The sequence below is a fragment of the Eriocheir sinensis genome, chromosome 51, assembly GCF_024679095.1.
Source record: "Eriocheir sinensis breed Jianghai 21 chromosome 51, ASM2467909v1, whole genome shotgun sequence".
Classification (NCBI taxonomy): Eukaryota; Metazoa; Arthropoda; class Malacostraca; order Decapoda; family Varunidae; genus Eriocheir; species Eriocheir sinensis.
Genome location: NC_066559.1, coordinates 3394542 through 3411825, shown reverse-complemented (window position 1 = coordinate 3411825; position 17284 = coordinate 3394542). Strand labels below are relative to the sequence as shown.

At 46.4% G+C, this 17284-nt stretch overlaps 2 protein-coding genes across 6 annotated transcripts in view; both read right to left on the bottom strand.

Moving 5' to 3' along the window:
• Window positions 1-235: 235 nt before the first annotated feature.
• Window positions 236-11131, bottom strand: LOC126982543 (trypsin-1-like). Of its 2 annotated transcripts, none has more exons than XM_050834687.1 (6): window positions 10348-11131; window positions 7479-7647; window positions 6622-6830; window positions 6032-6138; window positions 1611-1733; window positions 236-634 (listed from the first exon to the last, which is right to left on the bottom strand). In XM_050834687.1, the coding sequence occupies exons 1-6, from the start codon at window positions 10826-10828 to the stop codon at window positions 446-448; spliced, it is 1278 nt and encodes a 425-aa protein (XP_050690644.1). In that variant the 5' UTR covers window positions 10829-11131; the 3' UTR covers window positions 236-445. The 2 variants fall into 2 exon arrangements, with proteins under 2 accessions (XP_050690644.1, XP_050690645.1); XM_050834688.1 differs by having other exon boundaries at window positions 7479-7654; window positions 10348-10490.
• A 3520-nt stretch (window positions 11132-14651) lies between these two features.
• Window positions 14652-17284, bottom strand: part of LOC126982542 (spondin-1-like) — a 42891-nt gene continuing 40258 nt past the window's right edge. For all 4 annotated transcript variants that reach the window (XM_050834682.1, XM_050834684.1, XM_050834683.1 and 1 more), the window contains one exon: window positions 14652-16530. In XM_050834682.1, coding sequence (XP_050690639.1) covers window positions 16328-16530 — 203 coding nt within the window. In that variant the 3' untranslated portion in view covers window positions 14652-16327. The remainder of the gene's footprint in view (window positions 16531-17284) is intronic.

Sequence of the window (17284 nt, the reverse complement as noted above, 5' to 3'; positions counted from 1 at the left end):
GAAGGAAAAAAATCACTTTGTATGTACAGAGGAAGGGTCACACTACCACCAGGGTCATAAAACTACTGCTGGAAATGTGAAAGCCTTGTCAAATATGTGAACTTGGGCAACGATATGTTATCAGTTGTAGGGAAGGCTTTGTGGCTTACCTGTCACGTCCCTGTTGGTGCTGCCGTGATGTGTGTAATGGAGATCAAGCAGAAGCAATATCAAAACAGGACAAAGCACACAAAGAGTAAGTAAACGTTCTAATGAATTCACTTCCATAACACTAACGTAAAAGGCTAACTTTAATGGTATCTAAAATAAAGTTTCCGAAGCGGAGGATCACAGAGCACAATATAAATAATTTTAGTATGTAAAAAGAAACATATACACAGTATAAAAATAACAAGTTACGCTTTCGTAATATTACACAAATGATAATATTTCACACACACACACGCTAGCTCTCGTCTTTGGGTGCCGTCTCCGCCGCCAAGATCTTGACGTACACCCACAGCAGGTAGCGGGACAGCCTGGTGTACACGCCCGGGTAGCCGCGCCGCCCGCACCCGTAGCCGAAGCTCACCACGCCTGCCTGCACCCACCGCCCGTCCGCGCCCTCCACCACCAGCGGTCCGCCGGAGTCGCCCTGCGGAGCGCCATCACAATAATAAAACAAACAACTATTGCTGTAGAGGATTCTAAGAAAATGTTACTCGGAAAAAAAGTAACAGGAAATAATGTATCGCCAAACCGATGATATCGTCTAAAGTCTAAACTATAAACTCGTTATCGACCTTGTTATGCGGCAACCAAGTGTAAGCAATGAGTCTTTCCGAGTTGTCCATAAGCTCCATATAGCGGCTGGGTGTTATCATTTGACAGTTAACGAGAAGTCCCATTTAGGCTCCGCTGCCTTGGTGCTTGATTGAGATGCTCACAATGACACAATATTTTCTTGACGAGAATAAAACCCAAACTTGGCAGACGAAAGCTTTGTTTTATCAAATGTCTTCAGTGACCACTACCACCATCTTCAGTAATTTGAAGGCGAGAACGTAAGGCCAGTGTTTACGAGGCTTATAGACATTAAATATGTGAGTGTTTGGGCCATGGTTTGGGCACACCCAGCTTGGCCACGCGGTGAACGGTGAATCAGAGCTACTCCTCCCCCTCTCATGTGGGAGGGTAGCCAAGGAGGGTCAATAGAAGCCTCTTTGAGAATAGGGGCGGACTTGAGAGGAAGGAACGTTTTCACCTGGTACCTCATTACCAGATCTAGTCTAAAAGTAGCCTCCCTTCCTCCGCCAAGGGGGGGCTGCCCAAACTGACCTCTATCTTGAATATAAGAAACCCTCTATTACAGAAACGATTGCAACGCCTGTCTTTCTTCCAGCTTACTAATATGATTCATAATGACTGAGTTAAATCACAATGAGCGCAATGCATTTTAGACAAAAAAGTTTTGGCTAATTTCACGCGCTTCAACATTTGGCCGCCGCACCTTGTTAATTAATCTGACTTGAGAACACTAACGCGAGGAGCGGATGTTGTCCTATTGTGTACCTTACTGCTGGGTTATGATAGGGTCCTCACTCCGATACTGCTCACCGCAGTCACCTTACCTTGCAGGCGTCCTTGATGCCGCTGGAGGCGTTGTAGAAGGTGCAGAGCATGTAGTCACTCACTGGATTAATGGACTCGTAAAGGTCGCGACACTTGCTCACTTTCAGGAAGGGGAGGCGCACCTGAGGGGAGGTAATTGACAGGTGATGAAGCTGTGGGGGCCGGGGAAGGTGGGTGGAGGTGGAAGCAAGGTGGCAGACAATTGACTGGTGGTAAAGCTGTTGGGAGGGAATTAATGTGTGAATAAGGCGAGAGAAAGGTGGGTTGAGGGTGTAGTGCGTAGGGGTGGGGCAAGGCGGGGTGCACGGTGTTGAGGTGAGGGAAAGGTATGGGGTGGGGGACAGCTGTGTCATCTCCGCGGTGAGGGTGTAGTGGGGGTGATGAGAATGATCACGCCTAAGTGGTTGGAGGGAACTGGAAGAGGAGCGTTTAGGTGGGAAAGGGTTATTTGGGTTGTGATGAAGGTGGAGGTCATATTCCTCCCTGGATATTTCCCCTCTCCAGACATTTTCCATTCTTTATAATTGACAGTAAAATGTTTGATCGTGTCTAAAAGGATCTTTTTTTCAAATTTGGCACGGAGGTCCAGATGCATCCCAGAACTATATGAAGAAAAAGAGGTTCTGGGCTCCCTCCGACCAACGAAGGGTAAATTAAAACTTCTAATATTCAACCCCTATGCAACCTCCACTAAACGCCAGATTATTTAGACATCGTTAGTGTATATTTAAGTTATGTGGATAGTCTGGCTTTATCAATCCATTTTCGGGACGGAGTTAGTTAGACATGTTTGATTTTCAGAGTTAAGTCGACATTTTACAATCTCAGCCGTAAAAAAAAGTTATATAAATAATAAACAAAATCAACTAACCACGCCGCGAAAAACGGGTCAGAAAAGATACCTATCAGCCACAGTTGAGTTCCCAAAGACTAATTAATACGGCATAAAAAAAAAAAAATCAGGCATTAAATTAGCACCGGGCCAGTTGAATCCAGAACTATCTGTATACAAGCGAGGAAATGTCCAGAGGGGAATACGTCCATGGGGGAATTTGTCAAGGGGGAAAATGTCAGTAGAGAAACGCCCAGAGCGGAAATAGTCCTACACCAGGTGATGAAAAATAAGGGGTAGAAGGAAGTATGGTGGGAGAGGTGGGGAGCTTAGGTGAGAGGGGAAGGAGCAAGGTGTGGCTGGGGAGGGTGAGGTAGGGGCCAATTAAGGTGTGGGAGGAGAAATGGGAGCGGGTGGATGTGGGAGTGGCAAAGGTGTGTACGATGAAGGGGAGGGGAAGAAGGGCGTGGGTGATGAAAAGGGAGTGTGTGTGTGTGTGTGTGTGTGTGTGTGTGTGTGTGTGTGTGTGTGTGTGTGTGTGTGTAACGGTTATTATGGGATTTAGACATGAGGGAATGAGAGGGAGGAGGTAGTATATTATTAGAGGAGTGAAGGAGCTTGTGAGTGCATGAAAGGCGTAAGGAAAGGAGGGGAATGCGAAGACCTTATCCTTCTCCCCATTTGTCCTTTATTTTTCTAAGTATAGATAGACGAGTTTGCAACGTTGACTATTATAATCCCTTTTCTTAGTATGATCGTGGTCAATACGGAACAGTTGCTCAGGATGGGTCGGTGTAATAAGGAAGGAAAAACAGTCTGGGGAATGAGACGGAACGGAAAGGAAAAACAAAAATGGAGTTGAAGGGTATGAGAGATGAGGATGGGGTACAGGAGGGAAGGGGAGTGCAGGAAATGAAATGAGGTGAAGCGAAAAGGAAATATATATGAAATGAAAGGGAGTTGAAGGGTAGGAGAGTTGTGGGTGGGATAGAGGAGGAAAGGGGAGGTGTGGGAAATGGAAGAGAATATATGGTAATCAATTGGAAGGGAAACGAAAGGTAGGGTAGATGAGGGCGGGAAAGGGAATGAAGGAAATGGAATATATGGTAATGAGGTGGAACGGTAAGGAAAAAAAAAGAGGAAAGGGAAAAGAAGGGGAGTGCAGGAAATGGAAAGGAACATCAGGTCAGGGGTCAGATGGAGAGAGGGAGGGGGAGGAAAGGGGAAAGGAAATAGAGGGGTACACGGGCAAGGGAAATGTTTAGGTAAGAAAGGGAAAGAGGGGTTAAAGGGTATGTGTAAGAAGAGGGAGGAAAAGCGAAATGAATAGGGGAGAGGGGACACTTGATAACTATCCTAGAGAAATAATAATAATAATAACAACAACAAAAATCCAATTCGGAGATAGGATTATATGTTAGCAATCGTGATAAAAAGCGAAGGAACCAAATTATAAGAATAGATACAGCGCCGGGTTTTAGATGAGAAGGAGAAGGAAGACAGGAAGTACGGAGAGGATGAAGTGTGAGGTAAGATGGGGAGAGATGTAGGGATAGAGAAGAGGGTAATCTTGGTACCGAGGTAATAACGTATATATGGTGTAGGAGGAAGGGAAGGCAAGGAATGAGGAAAGGAGAGAGGAATAGTTATGGAAGAAGGGAGGGGGGAGGGGGATATAGCGACATAGCCAGGGAGGGAGGGAGGGGGGTGTAGTCGTGGAAGAAGGGAGGGAAGCATAGTTAGTGAGGGAGGATGGGGGCAAGGACAGAGGGAGGTAATAAGTGGAGATAAGTGACTATTTCAGGTTAGAAAATAACATAACACTGAAAAGGAAGGTGTGTGAATAAGAAGGGAGGAACGAGAGGAGGAGGACCTAAGAAGCGATACAAAGCGTTACAGGCCAAAAGAAGAAGAAGAAGAAGGTCTAGGTAGGCAGTTATAAGGAGGGAGGGAAGGACAGGACAGGTAGGGTGGTATATGGATAGAGGGGGTAATAGGTAGAGGAGGACTAGCATAAATAGGCCCAAGAGCTGACTGATTAGCCTAACAGGCCTACCCAGCGTCACCTGTCTCACCTGGCCGGGCCCGACAACCCGCCCTCACCACCTGTTACATGGCCATTCTCACAACAATCTTCCCTCACACACTCGCTGTCCTACGCATGCTTTTTTAAACGTCGTATCAACCTTCATTATCACCACTGTTGCGGATTTGTCCTCTTTGACTCGTTTTCAAGGCATGGTTAGTTGGTTTCGTTGATTTTTTATATCTCATTTTTCGACGGATTTTGTTATTGTCGACTTAACTCTGAAAATCCGACACATTTAACTAACCGCCACAAAAATGAAATAGAATGGCCAAACTAGCCACATAACCTAATATATACTAATAGGATGTTTATGGACGTATGATGTTGCCGTCCACTCCACTCCTTGTATTTTTTTTTATTTTTTATTCCTGGCTGGGTTGTTGCGTTCGAATAGACACTTGTTCGAAGCTTCTGAGCAACGTAATTAGTAGTTTCAGTTTTCATATCATTGACGGCGTGTGGATAAGCGTATATTGTGTCCTGATTGCCGCTTCCTCAACTCTTTCCTTGGTTCCTAACATTGGCCCGTATTCTCAAATGCATCGGCACCTCAGTTCGTCTGTTTAGAAAAGTCTCTCGTAGAAGCGGCTGGGATTTTCATGGACTGTCTTGTGATCCTAATGATAGTCAAATACAACTTCTGCATCTTGAACGGGAAAAATCACCTTGAAACCCCCGTTAATCTTGTTTGTGGTTGTAATGGGCGCCCGATACGTTTTAGATATGAAGCATTATCTCTTTCCCCTTCCTGTGTGGTGGTGTGCGCCCGAACTGACACGTACTAAACGCCGGAGCAATGGGTCTATTGTTTGTGTTTTCTTGACAGCATTGGCAATAAAGAATGTCCCTTCCCACACATTTTTTCACTCCCCTCCCCTGGCTGGTTAGTGCGTCCGAACAGCCACTCGAAAACAAAGCACCGGATCACCGTCTCTGTTGTTTCTGTGCTTCCATAACCCACCAGTGACGACTAATAGCGTTCCCCTTCCATTGCCCACAAGATCAAGTTTTCATGCTTTTGTTTTATAGCTTTACTAAACACTACTAACGCTTCAGTGGTGTAGAGGTTAGCACGCCTAGCTACGAATCTGCGGGTCAGGGTTGGAATCCCGGCCTAACCAATTGACGCGCAGCCCACCCAGCTATTTATCATCCCTTACTGGGTGGTCGATACCCAGGCAAGGTTAACTGTGGTAACCCGGATGATATGCTTGCCTTGTGTCCCGGGGTAATGGGTGCCCACCCACCACACTCATGGGCAATAACGTGTCTCCAACTTTACCTTTACTTTAATAATAAGAAACACGTTTATCACTTAATCAGCAGTTTTGCACGCTTCTCTGTTGGACATAATTACTATACTAAACAAAAATGGTGCAACATTTAAGAGTTCAGTTATTAGCCCAACAAGGACACAGGAAGAGGCAGGCCTGAAGCTGAATAAACAAAGGCTGACAGCACACACACACACACACACAGCCTCCCCATCCCTCACTCACCTCCATGACTCGGCTGGAGGGCTTGCCGTCCTCCTTGGTGAGGCCCCAGCCCGCCACTACGCCCGTGCTGCTGTCGTTCCCCGCCGCCAGCCCGGTGTCGAACGTCCCTGAAAAGGACGAGGCATTACATTGACACCGGAAGCACTTCATGATGTCCAATGATTGCATGTCAAGAGCACGACGAACACTTGAGTAACGTAGAGGTAACGGGTAACGACTGCGAGTATACAGGTAAAGTAAAAATTGAGATGAAACCATATGTAGGTACTGTAAATTTAGAACAAAACAATATTAACATAGAAGACGATGGACTGAAAGCAAGGATAAAATGCAAGAATGTACTACAAATGGAGTGAATTAAAACCAAACCACACCGTGAAAAAGTAAATGCCGTTAAGAGTTCACATTGGAACTGAACCACCGCACCGCGTCACAATGAAGTAGGAAGAAGGTAAGCAGTGCAGATTTACAGAAAGTACCACAGCATAGGGAATATAAATATATATTGATCTTTAAAATAAAAACTGAAAAAAAGTCACAAGGAGTGTGCAAGAGCGCCAGTAGAATATGGCCCAAGACGCAAGACTCACGGTTTGGAGGGAGGCAGATTGGACGCACGGCGTAGGAGGATCGGACAGGCTCGGCGAGGCGCAGCAGGGCGATGTCATTCCTTAGGCTCCTGCTGTGGAATTCCTCATGGATGATGATCTTCGAGACTGTCCTCACCATGCGGCCCTCCTCCAGGAAGTGTGAGAGGTCGTGACTCCCCAGCCACACCTCCAGCAGGTGAATCGGCAGCCTGGAGAGGGGGAAGGGGATCAGACGAAGAAGGGGTGGGGGACAGGCTGAGGGTGGAGGGAGGAAAGATTGGTGAGAAATGTCTTGCTAGACAGTGTCCGTAGCGGCTGAATGAAACACTGAGGAAAGATGGACACGGATGATAACAAGGAAAGAAAATAAAGTCTTCCATGGAGGGGAGGAGGTAGCGGTTGACAGAAATGCGCTTTGATGGAGAGGTATTGACAATTAAGATTAATGTTGTAGTAACAACTTCTGATACTACTACTACTAGACTGCTACTATTACTACTACTACTACTACTATCATAATTATTAGAGTATTAATTCTAGTCGTAGTAGTAGTAGTAGCATATTAGTAATTTGTAGTAAAAGAAGTAGTAGTAGTATAGTAGTAATTGTTGTAGTAGTAGTAGTTGTTGTTATACATGCTATTATACTCTTATTATTATATAAATATTAATATCATGATGATTTTAACATAATTAATGACATAAGTAATAATACAAGTAGTGGTGGTAATAGTAGTAGCATAAATAGATTGAATTACTGAATTTTGAGTGAGTAGGCCACAGTACACAAGGGCGAGACAGGAAGGAAGGAAGGGAGGGAGGGAGGAAGGGAGGGAGGTCATGCGGCAGGTGACTCACAGGGCGGCGCAGTGTCCGGCGGTGATAAGGAAGCGGCTGTTGATGAGCGAGGCGCCGCAGAAGGCCCGGCCGGAGGGCGCGTGGACCATCGCCACCAGCCATGGCCACGCCCCCGCCTGGGACACGTGCCCGCCCAGAATCCGCGGCTCCGCTCGCTTGAGGCCGCACCCTGCACACTCCCGGAGACAGACATTACTTCATTAATTAACATGGTGGCCAGGGACTCCCAGACACGCCCGTATTCTCAAACATTTCGGGGCTGAGGAACCTCCCATATCAAGATAGGCTGAAACATCTAAACTTACATTCACTAGAAAGACAAAGAGTGCGGGGAGATCTGATAGAAGTATTCAAATGGGTCAAGAGTTTCAATAAAGGCGATATAAGTAAAGTACTGAAAATTAGCCAGCAGGATAAAACACGCAGTATTGGATTTAAATTAGAAAAGTACAGATTTAGGAGAGATATAGGCAAGCATTGGTTTAGTAATAGGGTGGTGGGGGAATGGAATGAACTCAGCAATCACATAGTTAGTGCAGGGACGATAGCTTGTTTTAAGAGTAGACTGGATAGACATGGACGAGATGACAGGTGGCAGTGAGGTGTGGGTGCAGTAAGGAGACAGGGTGCTGGAGCGTACGCCCGTACCGATGGTAAACGAGGATCAAGCCTCTACCTGTAACCCCTGAAACTACACCTCACCCATCGTGAGTAGTGGGGGGATTCTGGAGCTGCCTTGTGTAGGCTAAACGGCCTCTTGCAGTTTCCCTATGTTTTATGTTTTATGTTTAGTAAAGGTTGTAGGTATTTCCATGGGTATTTTTTTCTTATAAATTTAGTGAGTGTATTATGGCTTTTGCACCATGAACGTGAAAAACACTTCAAAACCCGGCTAATTTTCTTTTGTGGTCTCTGGAAATGTGTTGAGAGCAGAAAACGTTTGAGAATACGGCCACAACCACGTGGGCAAGACAGCGAGCACATCACATAATTATAAGACATTCCTTTTCTTTACCATGGGACCAAGACACACTTACGGAATAGTCCAGCATCCAGCCTTAAGATTTTAATTGATACCATTTAGAGGCAATCCAGAAACAAACGGTCACTATAGTTAATCTGACCCGCCTTATCACCTGACCTGACTCGACAACACCAATTATTGCACCTGTCTGGGGTTTAGGCCAGAGGCTGACACTCCCATATTCCACGTGACCAAGCCTAAATCGCTTGTAGAAAATGTATACCCTTATTTAGATACCTGAAACAAATACTTATGAATATTATGTGACTTAGAGATACAATAGACGTACTAAAGGCGGAGGCGTGGAGATATCATTATACTTCTTTCCATGGCAAACACAACCAGGTTATGAAAACAAATGCACCTATGCTCATAATTTTTGTGACGATTTTGTTCGTGTTCTCTCCACTGGTTTGATGAAATGTTGACAAATTAAAGTTCATTGATTGTGAAATACGTGGGGGCGATGGTGATGAGAGATGTGTAAAGGAATATGTGAGGAGACGAAGTATAGGGAAGATAAATACGAAAGGGAGGAGATGGAAAGGTAGCGCGTGGGAGGAGCAGAAGCAGAACTACAAGGAAAGGTATTATGATTGGAGGGGAATGCGGTAAAGTATAGAAGAGGAGGAGCAGGGTGATGATAGCGTGTAAGCGGGGAGAGGAAAAGTGAAAGTGAATGGGCGAGGCAGTTGCTGGGTTGGTGAGGGGGAGGGGGTGGAGTAGGGGAAGTGATTAGCGGTGTTAGGGTAGGGAGAAGGGGCGATGATGATGACGGCAGATAAAGTGAATGGTGTGAAATACTGGGTGAAGGACAGAATGATATAAAGATGAGTATTGTAGATAAGGTGATGTGAAGTAAGGAAGTAATGCGTTAACTGGGTAGTTCAGCTGCAGCCTCTCCGTTCTCCTTTTTCCACGCCCTCTCTGAATGTCTCGCCCACTTGTCCTCTCCCTTTCCCGCCCTGACGAACGCCCACAACTCACCACTACTACTTTTGGGGCATGGACAGGGACAGCACCTCCGCATCTTTTGTCTCCTCTTCCTCCTCCCTCCCCTGTGGGAAATCCAGTTTCTCCGTGGAGGGAATTTCCCAAAACCAAGGAAATATAATCATCCCCTTTGCCCCCCCCTTACCCCACTCCTGTCCAGTCCTTACACTCTTACCCCCTTTTCTACCCTGGGAAATCCTCCGCTCCCCTCTTTTTCATATACTAACCAATCCCGAATGCCTAACTTGACCTAAAGAAGAGTAACCTAACTCACTAAAAGCATGTAGACTTGCCTCAGCGTATGCAACAACCCTCGGTTATATATATCATTAATTAGTATTAATATTACAATGGTATATTTCAATTGATATTGTTGACAAATATGATTATACTAGATTTGATTGGAGTAGCAAGTATTGCCAGTACATATTTCCATGACGTCTGCTTATGTTTTTATCGCCCGATCGTCTATGTAAAGGGAAAGAAAAATAATAAACTCCCTCAGGCCACCCGTGCTTGCTGGTGCCCATGCTGTCCTCTGTCCCAGCCACGTGTTAAAAGGTGTGTGAATAAGAAGGGAGGAACGAGAGGAGGAGGACCTAAGAAGCGATACAAAGCGTTACAGGTCAAAAGAAGAAGAACACATGCGATACTCTTCTCACTAACATCTTGCGAATCTATATATTTTTTTCCTTTTTACGTGATAATATCTATATGTTTAGAATGTATATATGCAACAGCTTAGTGAAAGGGACGTAAAGTATAATAGGACAGGATGTACTCCACCCTCTCCTCTGCACGAGTCTGCCTATTACAGCCACGCATCGCCACCACCACCTACAGCATCCTTACCTAGGGGGTCGTCCACGTCCCTCACGGCGTTCTCGTTCCTTCCGTCGCCCGCCCCGGCAGCCCCGCGGCGTCCCATGACCTGGCCGGCTAAGCCCTCGCTCCTTACTTTCTTCAGGACCTGCACAAGCACTCCTGACCTGGCCAAGTCTTGCTGCGAAAGTCCGACTCCTAAGCCAAGGTCCTTCAAGATGCTGGTCAGTTCTTTGAGTTCTGCCTCCTCCTGCTGCGCCGCCGAGTGACCTGCTTCGACTTGGGTGCTGCCCCCCGCGTGGCGGTCTGCGGGGCACGGGACGGTGCTCGCCTCCACGCTGACAGGCTCGGGGAAGCTCGTACTACTCTCATCCCTCACCTGCCCCTCGTTGTCGCTTGAGGTGCAGGCCAGCGTGTGAGGGTTACGGCCAGTGGCGCCCTTCAGGCCAGGAGGAGCCGTCGCCGCCATCACCACCACCATGAACATGACACACACAGGCCTCGTAAGCATGGCTCCGGCAACCTCACCTATTCCCTTGCTCCTGGCACTTCACTTTTAGCCTCCCGGCGATGTTTCAATGGCAAGCAGCAGTTTGGTCATATAAAACACGTAAGTATCACCAGGGATGTCCTCTAACCCCGCCCCGCGCCTCGCCACATTCACACCTCCGGGCACCGCCAAGGCAGAAGCTCTACTGGCTCACTTACGAAGCAAATGACTCGGACTGGCGACTCGCGTAGCCTCGACCTCAAAATTCCGAAACAAATCACCAACCAGCAACTCTGTACATGATGCCCGAACGTTAATTATTAATACTGTCCTTTGCCTTGGGGCGGCGGGTGAGGGAGAGAGATGAGGGTGTGGGGAGTATGGGTGAGGCAAGGCGGGATAGAGAGGATAATTAGGGATGTGGGAGGTGTGAGGAAGGGAGGGTGGGGCGAAAGACGACGAGGTGAGGAAAGAAAGGGATGAGGGCGTAGGAGAGTATGGGTGGGGCCAGGTAGGGTAGAGGGAGGTGAGGGACGCAAAGGTCGGTGGGGTGAAGCAATTTATTTATATCTTGAGATGAAAGGAAACAGGTGAGGGCCTAGGGTGAAAGGGTGGGGCCAGGTGAGACAGGATTAAAGATGAGGGTGTGGAGGTGTGTTGATGAGGCAGAAGAAGCGGCTGTGAAGAAGCTGAAGTGTGCAGGTGTAGGAACAGGTAAGCAAGGGGTGAAAGTGTGATGCATGTCGTGAAGCAGGACAAAATGTGTAAGTGTGCAAGTGTTTAAAACTGCAGGTAGGAAGAAGAAGGAAAGGAAAATGGAGCACTGATGAAGCAAAGTGAAGGAGGAAGAACGTGACAGGTGAAAAAAGAAGAAAAGGGATGAAGGGGTGAAGGTGGATGGGTGAGGTCAGGTGAGGTCAGGTGAGGTCAGGTCGTCAAGTGAGGATGTGCAGGCGTAAGGAGGAACTTCAGGTGAGGTAATTAAAGAGTTGAACACCTGTAGACGACACCAATTTTATTATATTTATGAGACATACATCATCGTTACTCTTTATGATATGACATTACACCAAGCATATTTGTATCACATTATAAACATTTAATATATTATGTATGCATGTGATGTGTCGTTAATTAACACACTCAAGTATATGTTCCCTATAAAACAGAGACAATATGAAGTGTTATGGCCAAGCTGCTCTACACACAAGGGAAAAGGAAAGTGAAATGTTATAAAATCCAAGTCAACTACCCTCCGACATTTCCTCTCTCGACTTCTTCCGACACTGCGAAACAAATCAACAGACCTCAGAACCGTGATCAATAGTGGAACAGCAAATACTTCTTTTTTATATAATCTTTAAAAGCATAACGAGATACGCGTGATATGTTAAAGCTCCTTAAATTAACGTCTAGCGAGAACTAAAAGAATAAAGTATGGCATAAAATGTGGCTCGTTCGTGTTATTACTGACGTTTTCTTGAATCCGAGCCGCGTCGTGTTAAGAATATTAGTGAGGTAACTCTGAAAATCCGCCCTTAAAAATAAACTGAAGAAATTACCCATGAAAAAAAAAACTTCACAGCTTTAATAAAGTTTTCGAGGAGTAACTGAAATAAATAAACAAAGAGAATCACTAATAATTTGACACAGTTTACCTTCCTCTCGCTGAAAAACAAAAGAGAAAACCAAGATCCATTGCAGAGCCAAGCAACACCTCCAGTACAACCTCCGAATTGCTGCCTTCCAGAACAAAAATTAAAGTCTATGTACAAATTATTTACACCATTATAGTTTTAGCTTTGTTACTTTTTTTTTCCTGTGCGGCAGCCACGGGCAGCGTGTCCCTTGTGTTACGCTGGGTTAGGGGGGGCGGGACAACGACAGCCACTACCTCACAGGGGGGCCAACAGGCGGGGGAGCAGGGGAGGGCATGGGGGAGGGCGAAGGGTCAGGGTGACGGGTGCTCATTGCGGCTCCTGTGTGCCTGAAGCGGGGGAGGCGAAGCACAGCACTGAGCTTTTTTCTTTTTTTTTTTCTTTCTTAAGTTAATCGAATATATTCAAGCGTGACTTTGTGGAGGATTCAAAGAAAAGAAAGGAATATATTTATCACGCAAGGGATGGGCTGATGAAGTATTTGAAGGAAGACACCGAGGAACTCCGTAGTGTATTTTTGTTATATTATGTTCTCTGAGTAACAAGATGAACGCAAGTGTGACTCATCGTGTGCTCCTGAGGGCAACGACTGGCTAGAGAGCAAGGCATTGCCACAAACGTATCCGAGAACTTATGATGAAATACTACTTTTGGTACTGTAAAGTGCCTTAATAAACACATGTTTATCTGATTATTTTTATCAGTTCTAAACCCACAACACATTTTATTAGAAAAGGTGCAGATGAATTAACACTTCCTGACAAAGATGCTTCTTCGTGCAAACATCACAGGGAATAAATTTTGATATTCTTAAATTATTCAACTTTTGCTTTCTGTCCCCGATGTCACGTGCTGGGCCGGGCCATCACCTCCCCTACAGTGTGTCATTCACCACAGTCTGATCACGTGCTGGCCTCGCGATCACCAGCCATTACCCTCCACGTTTAGAGCTTGGAGCCTCATATTCACGGATCTTTGGGTATGGCTGAGACCAAGATCTAAGATCTTGGCTGTGAACTCTCATCACACCCACACACCCGGGTGGCGGGACACAACTCCCGGTGCCCATTCAGTGCTGGGTGAGCAGGCGGCACGGATTAAGGGACACTGCCCATCCATCTCCACTTCACCCGGAATCGAACCCGGGACCTCTCGGTTGTGAGGCAAGCGCCCTAACCATTGGAATATATATATATATATATATATATATATATATATATATATATATATATATATATATATATATATATATATATATATATGTGTGTGTGTGTGTGTGTGTGCCCAAGGCGCCACGCTTCCCCTCCCCGCGCCTACTTCATGCCAAATTGCCTGCCCCCCTGTGGCCCCCGAGACGTGGATTTGATGCGAACTTAACTGGTATTAATATCATGACCTTGTAAGTGTGTAATATTAAAAATCCAATACAGGCTAAAGCTAACGGACAGACAGACAGACGGACAGACACAAACACTTGCGGGAAAGGGTCATTATTAGCTATGTTTAAATTACTGAGAGGCAATATGTTCTTACTGCTATTGGCACACAGAACCACGCACCTACACACACACACACACACACACACACACACACACACACACACACACACGGGCACACGCAACACACGATTCAGAGACAGGCAGACGCGTGGCGAGGAGGGAGGATCAACACAAGAGAAAACAGCAGCCTCTTGTTGACCCTCGCCCTCCGCGCCTCGCCCCACACACCCACCGAGAGACAGACTGGTCCACCCCAAACACTTAGCTTAGCAGCACTAATTTGGGTCCACCTCCTGCTCTTCACGTCATTCTGGTGCTGCTTTGGGCTAATATGCGTCAGTTACTTTAGCCTTCCTCTTTTTACGTTTTGGCCAAGAGAGTCAATAAGCTATTATGATGAAGCCTGTTGGTCTGTCCAATTCTTTAGTGGCGCAGACGAGTGTTTTAAAGTAGCGCCATTCTTGTTTGGCTCATATTCCACTTGCTTGTTTTGCTTGAGTCCGGGTTGATGGGTGGTCATCAGGGCAGCAGGTGGGTTGTCTTCAGCCACTCGGCGATGATTGGAAATTGTCCATTTTAAAGTGAATGCAGCAGTTGGGGCAAGGGTAGTAAGACTATTATAAACTGGTGGTTGTTCTGGATAATTAGTGGCTACCAAAATGACGAAGGAGAGGAGGTAGTATTGCAGTCTCTCTCTCTCTCTCTCTCTCTCTCTCTCTCTCTCTCTCTCTCTCTCTCTCTCTCTCTCTCTCTCTCTCTCTCTCTCTCTCTCTCGTCGCCTTCAGTACGGTGCCCGCAACAACGCCTCTGCTCCTCTACACGGACTAACATAACGGTGAACATCGACGGGCAATCCAACTCTGTGTTCCGAGGTGGTGGTACGTGGTCGCGGCTTCCGGGGGCGCGGCAGCGTGACTCTTGATATGTCAGACTCGGAGGCGGCCTGGCTGGCTGGGTGGCTGGAGGGCGGTGGGTCTTCTTCACTCACTCTCTCGTCTTGCTCCACAGGGAAAGGAAAGGAAGCAAGGAAGGATGGAAAGACGATGGAAGATGAGAACGGAGACTATGAGTAAAATATTCGAGTCGCAAGGAGGAAGAAGAGGAACATAAAGTAATCCACGACAAGGAAAGAAAGGATTGGAGAGAAGAAAAAAGAGAGGGTGGAGGAAGGAGCGAGGGTGGAGGAAGATGAGAACGAAGACTGAGTACAATACGAGTCGCAAGAAGAAAATCATGAAGTTATCCATAAGGGCAGAAAAAAATGAATTAATAAATGAATGAATGGAAGATGGAAGGAAGGAAGGAAAATAGGACGGAGGAAGATGAGCACACAAGTCACAAGGAGGAAGAAGAAGAAGAAGAATATGAAGTTATCTACGACGGAGACAGAAAGAAAGGAAAGAAGGATGTAAGGAAGGAAGGGTGAAAGGAGGGAAGAAAGGAAGGACGAAAAGAAGAAAGGAAGGATGGATAAGGAAGGAAAAAAAGAAAAGGGAAGGAAGGAAGAAAGGGCAATCTCATTAAATAGTGTTTGGAGATAATTACGTAAATATCGACTGATTTCTTTAGTCGAATATTTTTTTTATTAATGGGAAAGGAAGGAAGGAAGGCAGAAGAGGACAACAACGAAGATAAATAGCCAAACAAAGTCCTCAGGTACAGTAAGACAATTTCATCCATTAATTGAAGATAACTGCGTAACAATCAATTAATTTCTACACTGTCAATTGCTTTTTTTTTTTTTAGTTTCTATCCCTGTGGAGCAGACGAGCAGTTCGGAAGGCGCTTGGAGGAGGGCACTCATTCCTCGGTGTTGGGGCGCCTGATGCCTCACTCTCCTGTGCGTCTCTTTCCTTAGTCGGGGAGGGTTGCACTCACTCATCCACACCCCTTCCCTGCAAGCAAAGGACCCTTCCTCTTGGGGCTCTTCACTCAAGTATAGTTTTCTTCTTTCATCTCTCAGATACGCCCGATTTCCTCGATCTTATCTTGCACTTCACATCCAAGACTTCTTCCTCCCCTTTCCTTTCCTCTTTCCCTTGTGAAACTTCCAATCAAGACTTTTCCCAGCCTTCTCTTCTTCGCAGCCCTTGACCAATAGCTCTTCTTCATCCCCTTTTCTTTCGTCATTCTCTTGTGTAATTTCCAATCAAGGCCTCTTTTCTTTGCAACCCTTAACGAATACCTCTTCTTCCCCCTCTTTCCTCTTAAGTGCATCAAATCAGACTTGCCCTTCTGTCTTCCAGTAGCCCCAGCCAAAACCATGACCTATCCCTCCTTCTCTTTCTTCCTGTAGCCCTCTAACCAAAACATCTCTCTTACTCTCTCTCCTTGTAGCCCCCACCAAGGTCTTCTCCTCCTCCTTAGGTCCAGTTGAAGTAGATCTTGTTGGGGCAGGCCCTCGCGGAGCCGCACCACGTGGTCTCCTCCAGCACGGGGCAGACCTTTCCTCCGCGGCGGGCGTGCTTGACGATGATCCGCGCCCTGGTCTGCTCCCCAATGCCACAGGTCTTGCTGCACGTCGACCACCCGGACCACTCAGACACCCGGCAGTCGCGTGGGGGACCTGGAGACAGAGTGCGAGTGAAGGAGGAGGGCCGGGGGGCATGTCAGTACCGGTTAGGTAAAGGTAAATTTCTGTAGGTCAGGTGGGAGGGAGAAAGGGAGGGGGAGCCAGACCGACGAAGAGGGAGGACCAAGGTGAGGAAAGGAAAAAGGGAGTCCGGCATCCCACTACAAGCTACGTTGTTTGTGCACTCTGTCCCTGGACATGAGAGGGAAAGATGGTTGACTAAGATGGAGTGAAAGTAAAGAACAGCTAAATGAATATGACCTGAAGAATGTAGGAAGCCAATCAACTTTCACACGGCGGCTGATGCAAACCCAACATCAATCCTCTTTATTCTTTACTTGAAGGTGTCTATCGTAGGCTGGCATTTACCATAAGACTCGTATTTTAAAACATTTCGTCGCCCAAGTTCACATATTTGACAAGGCTTTCGTATGAGTTGAGGACATTTCCAGGAGCCGTTTTATGACCCTGGTGGAAGTTTGAGCCTTCCTCAGTAGCAATAGCCTAAAGAAACACTCATTAAAACCCGATGGATCCCTTCTTTGACCTTTAGAAATAGTTGATGTGAGAAGCGAAAGTGTCTTGAAATATCGTCCTCTACACACTACTCTTTTTGTAACTAGTTCTTGGGAATATCTTCGTTAAACCTGATTAATCTAACTTATACCCACTGTAACGAGTCCTGTCGTGACCCCTTTGACTACAAGAACTCGATCACCACCACTCGCGTCAAAACCCTCCGTCCGTC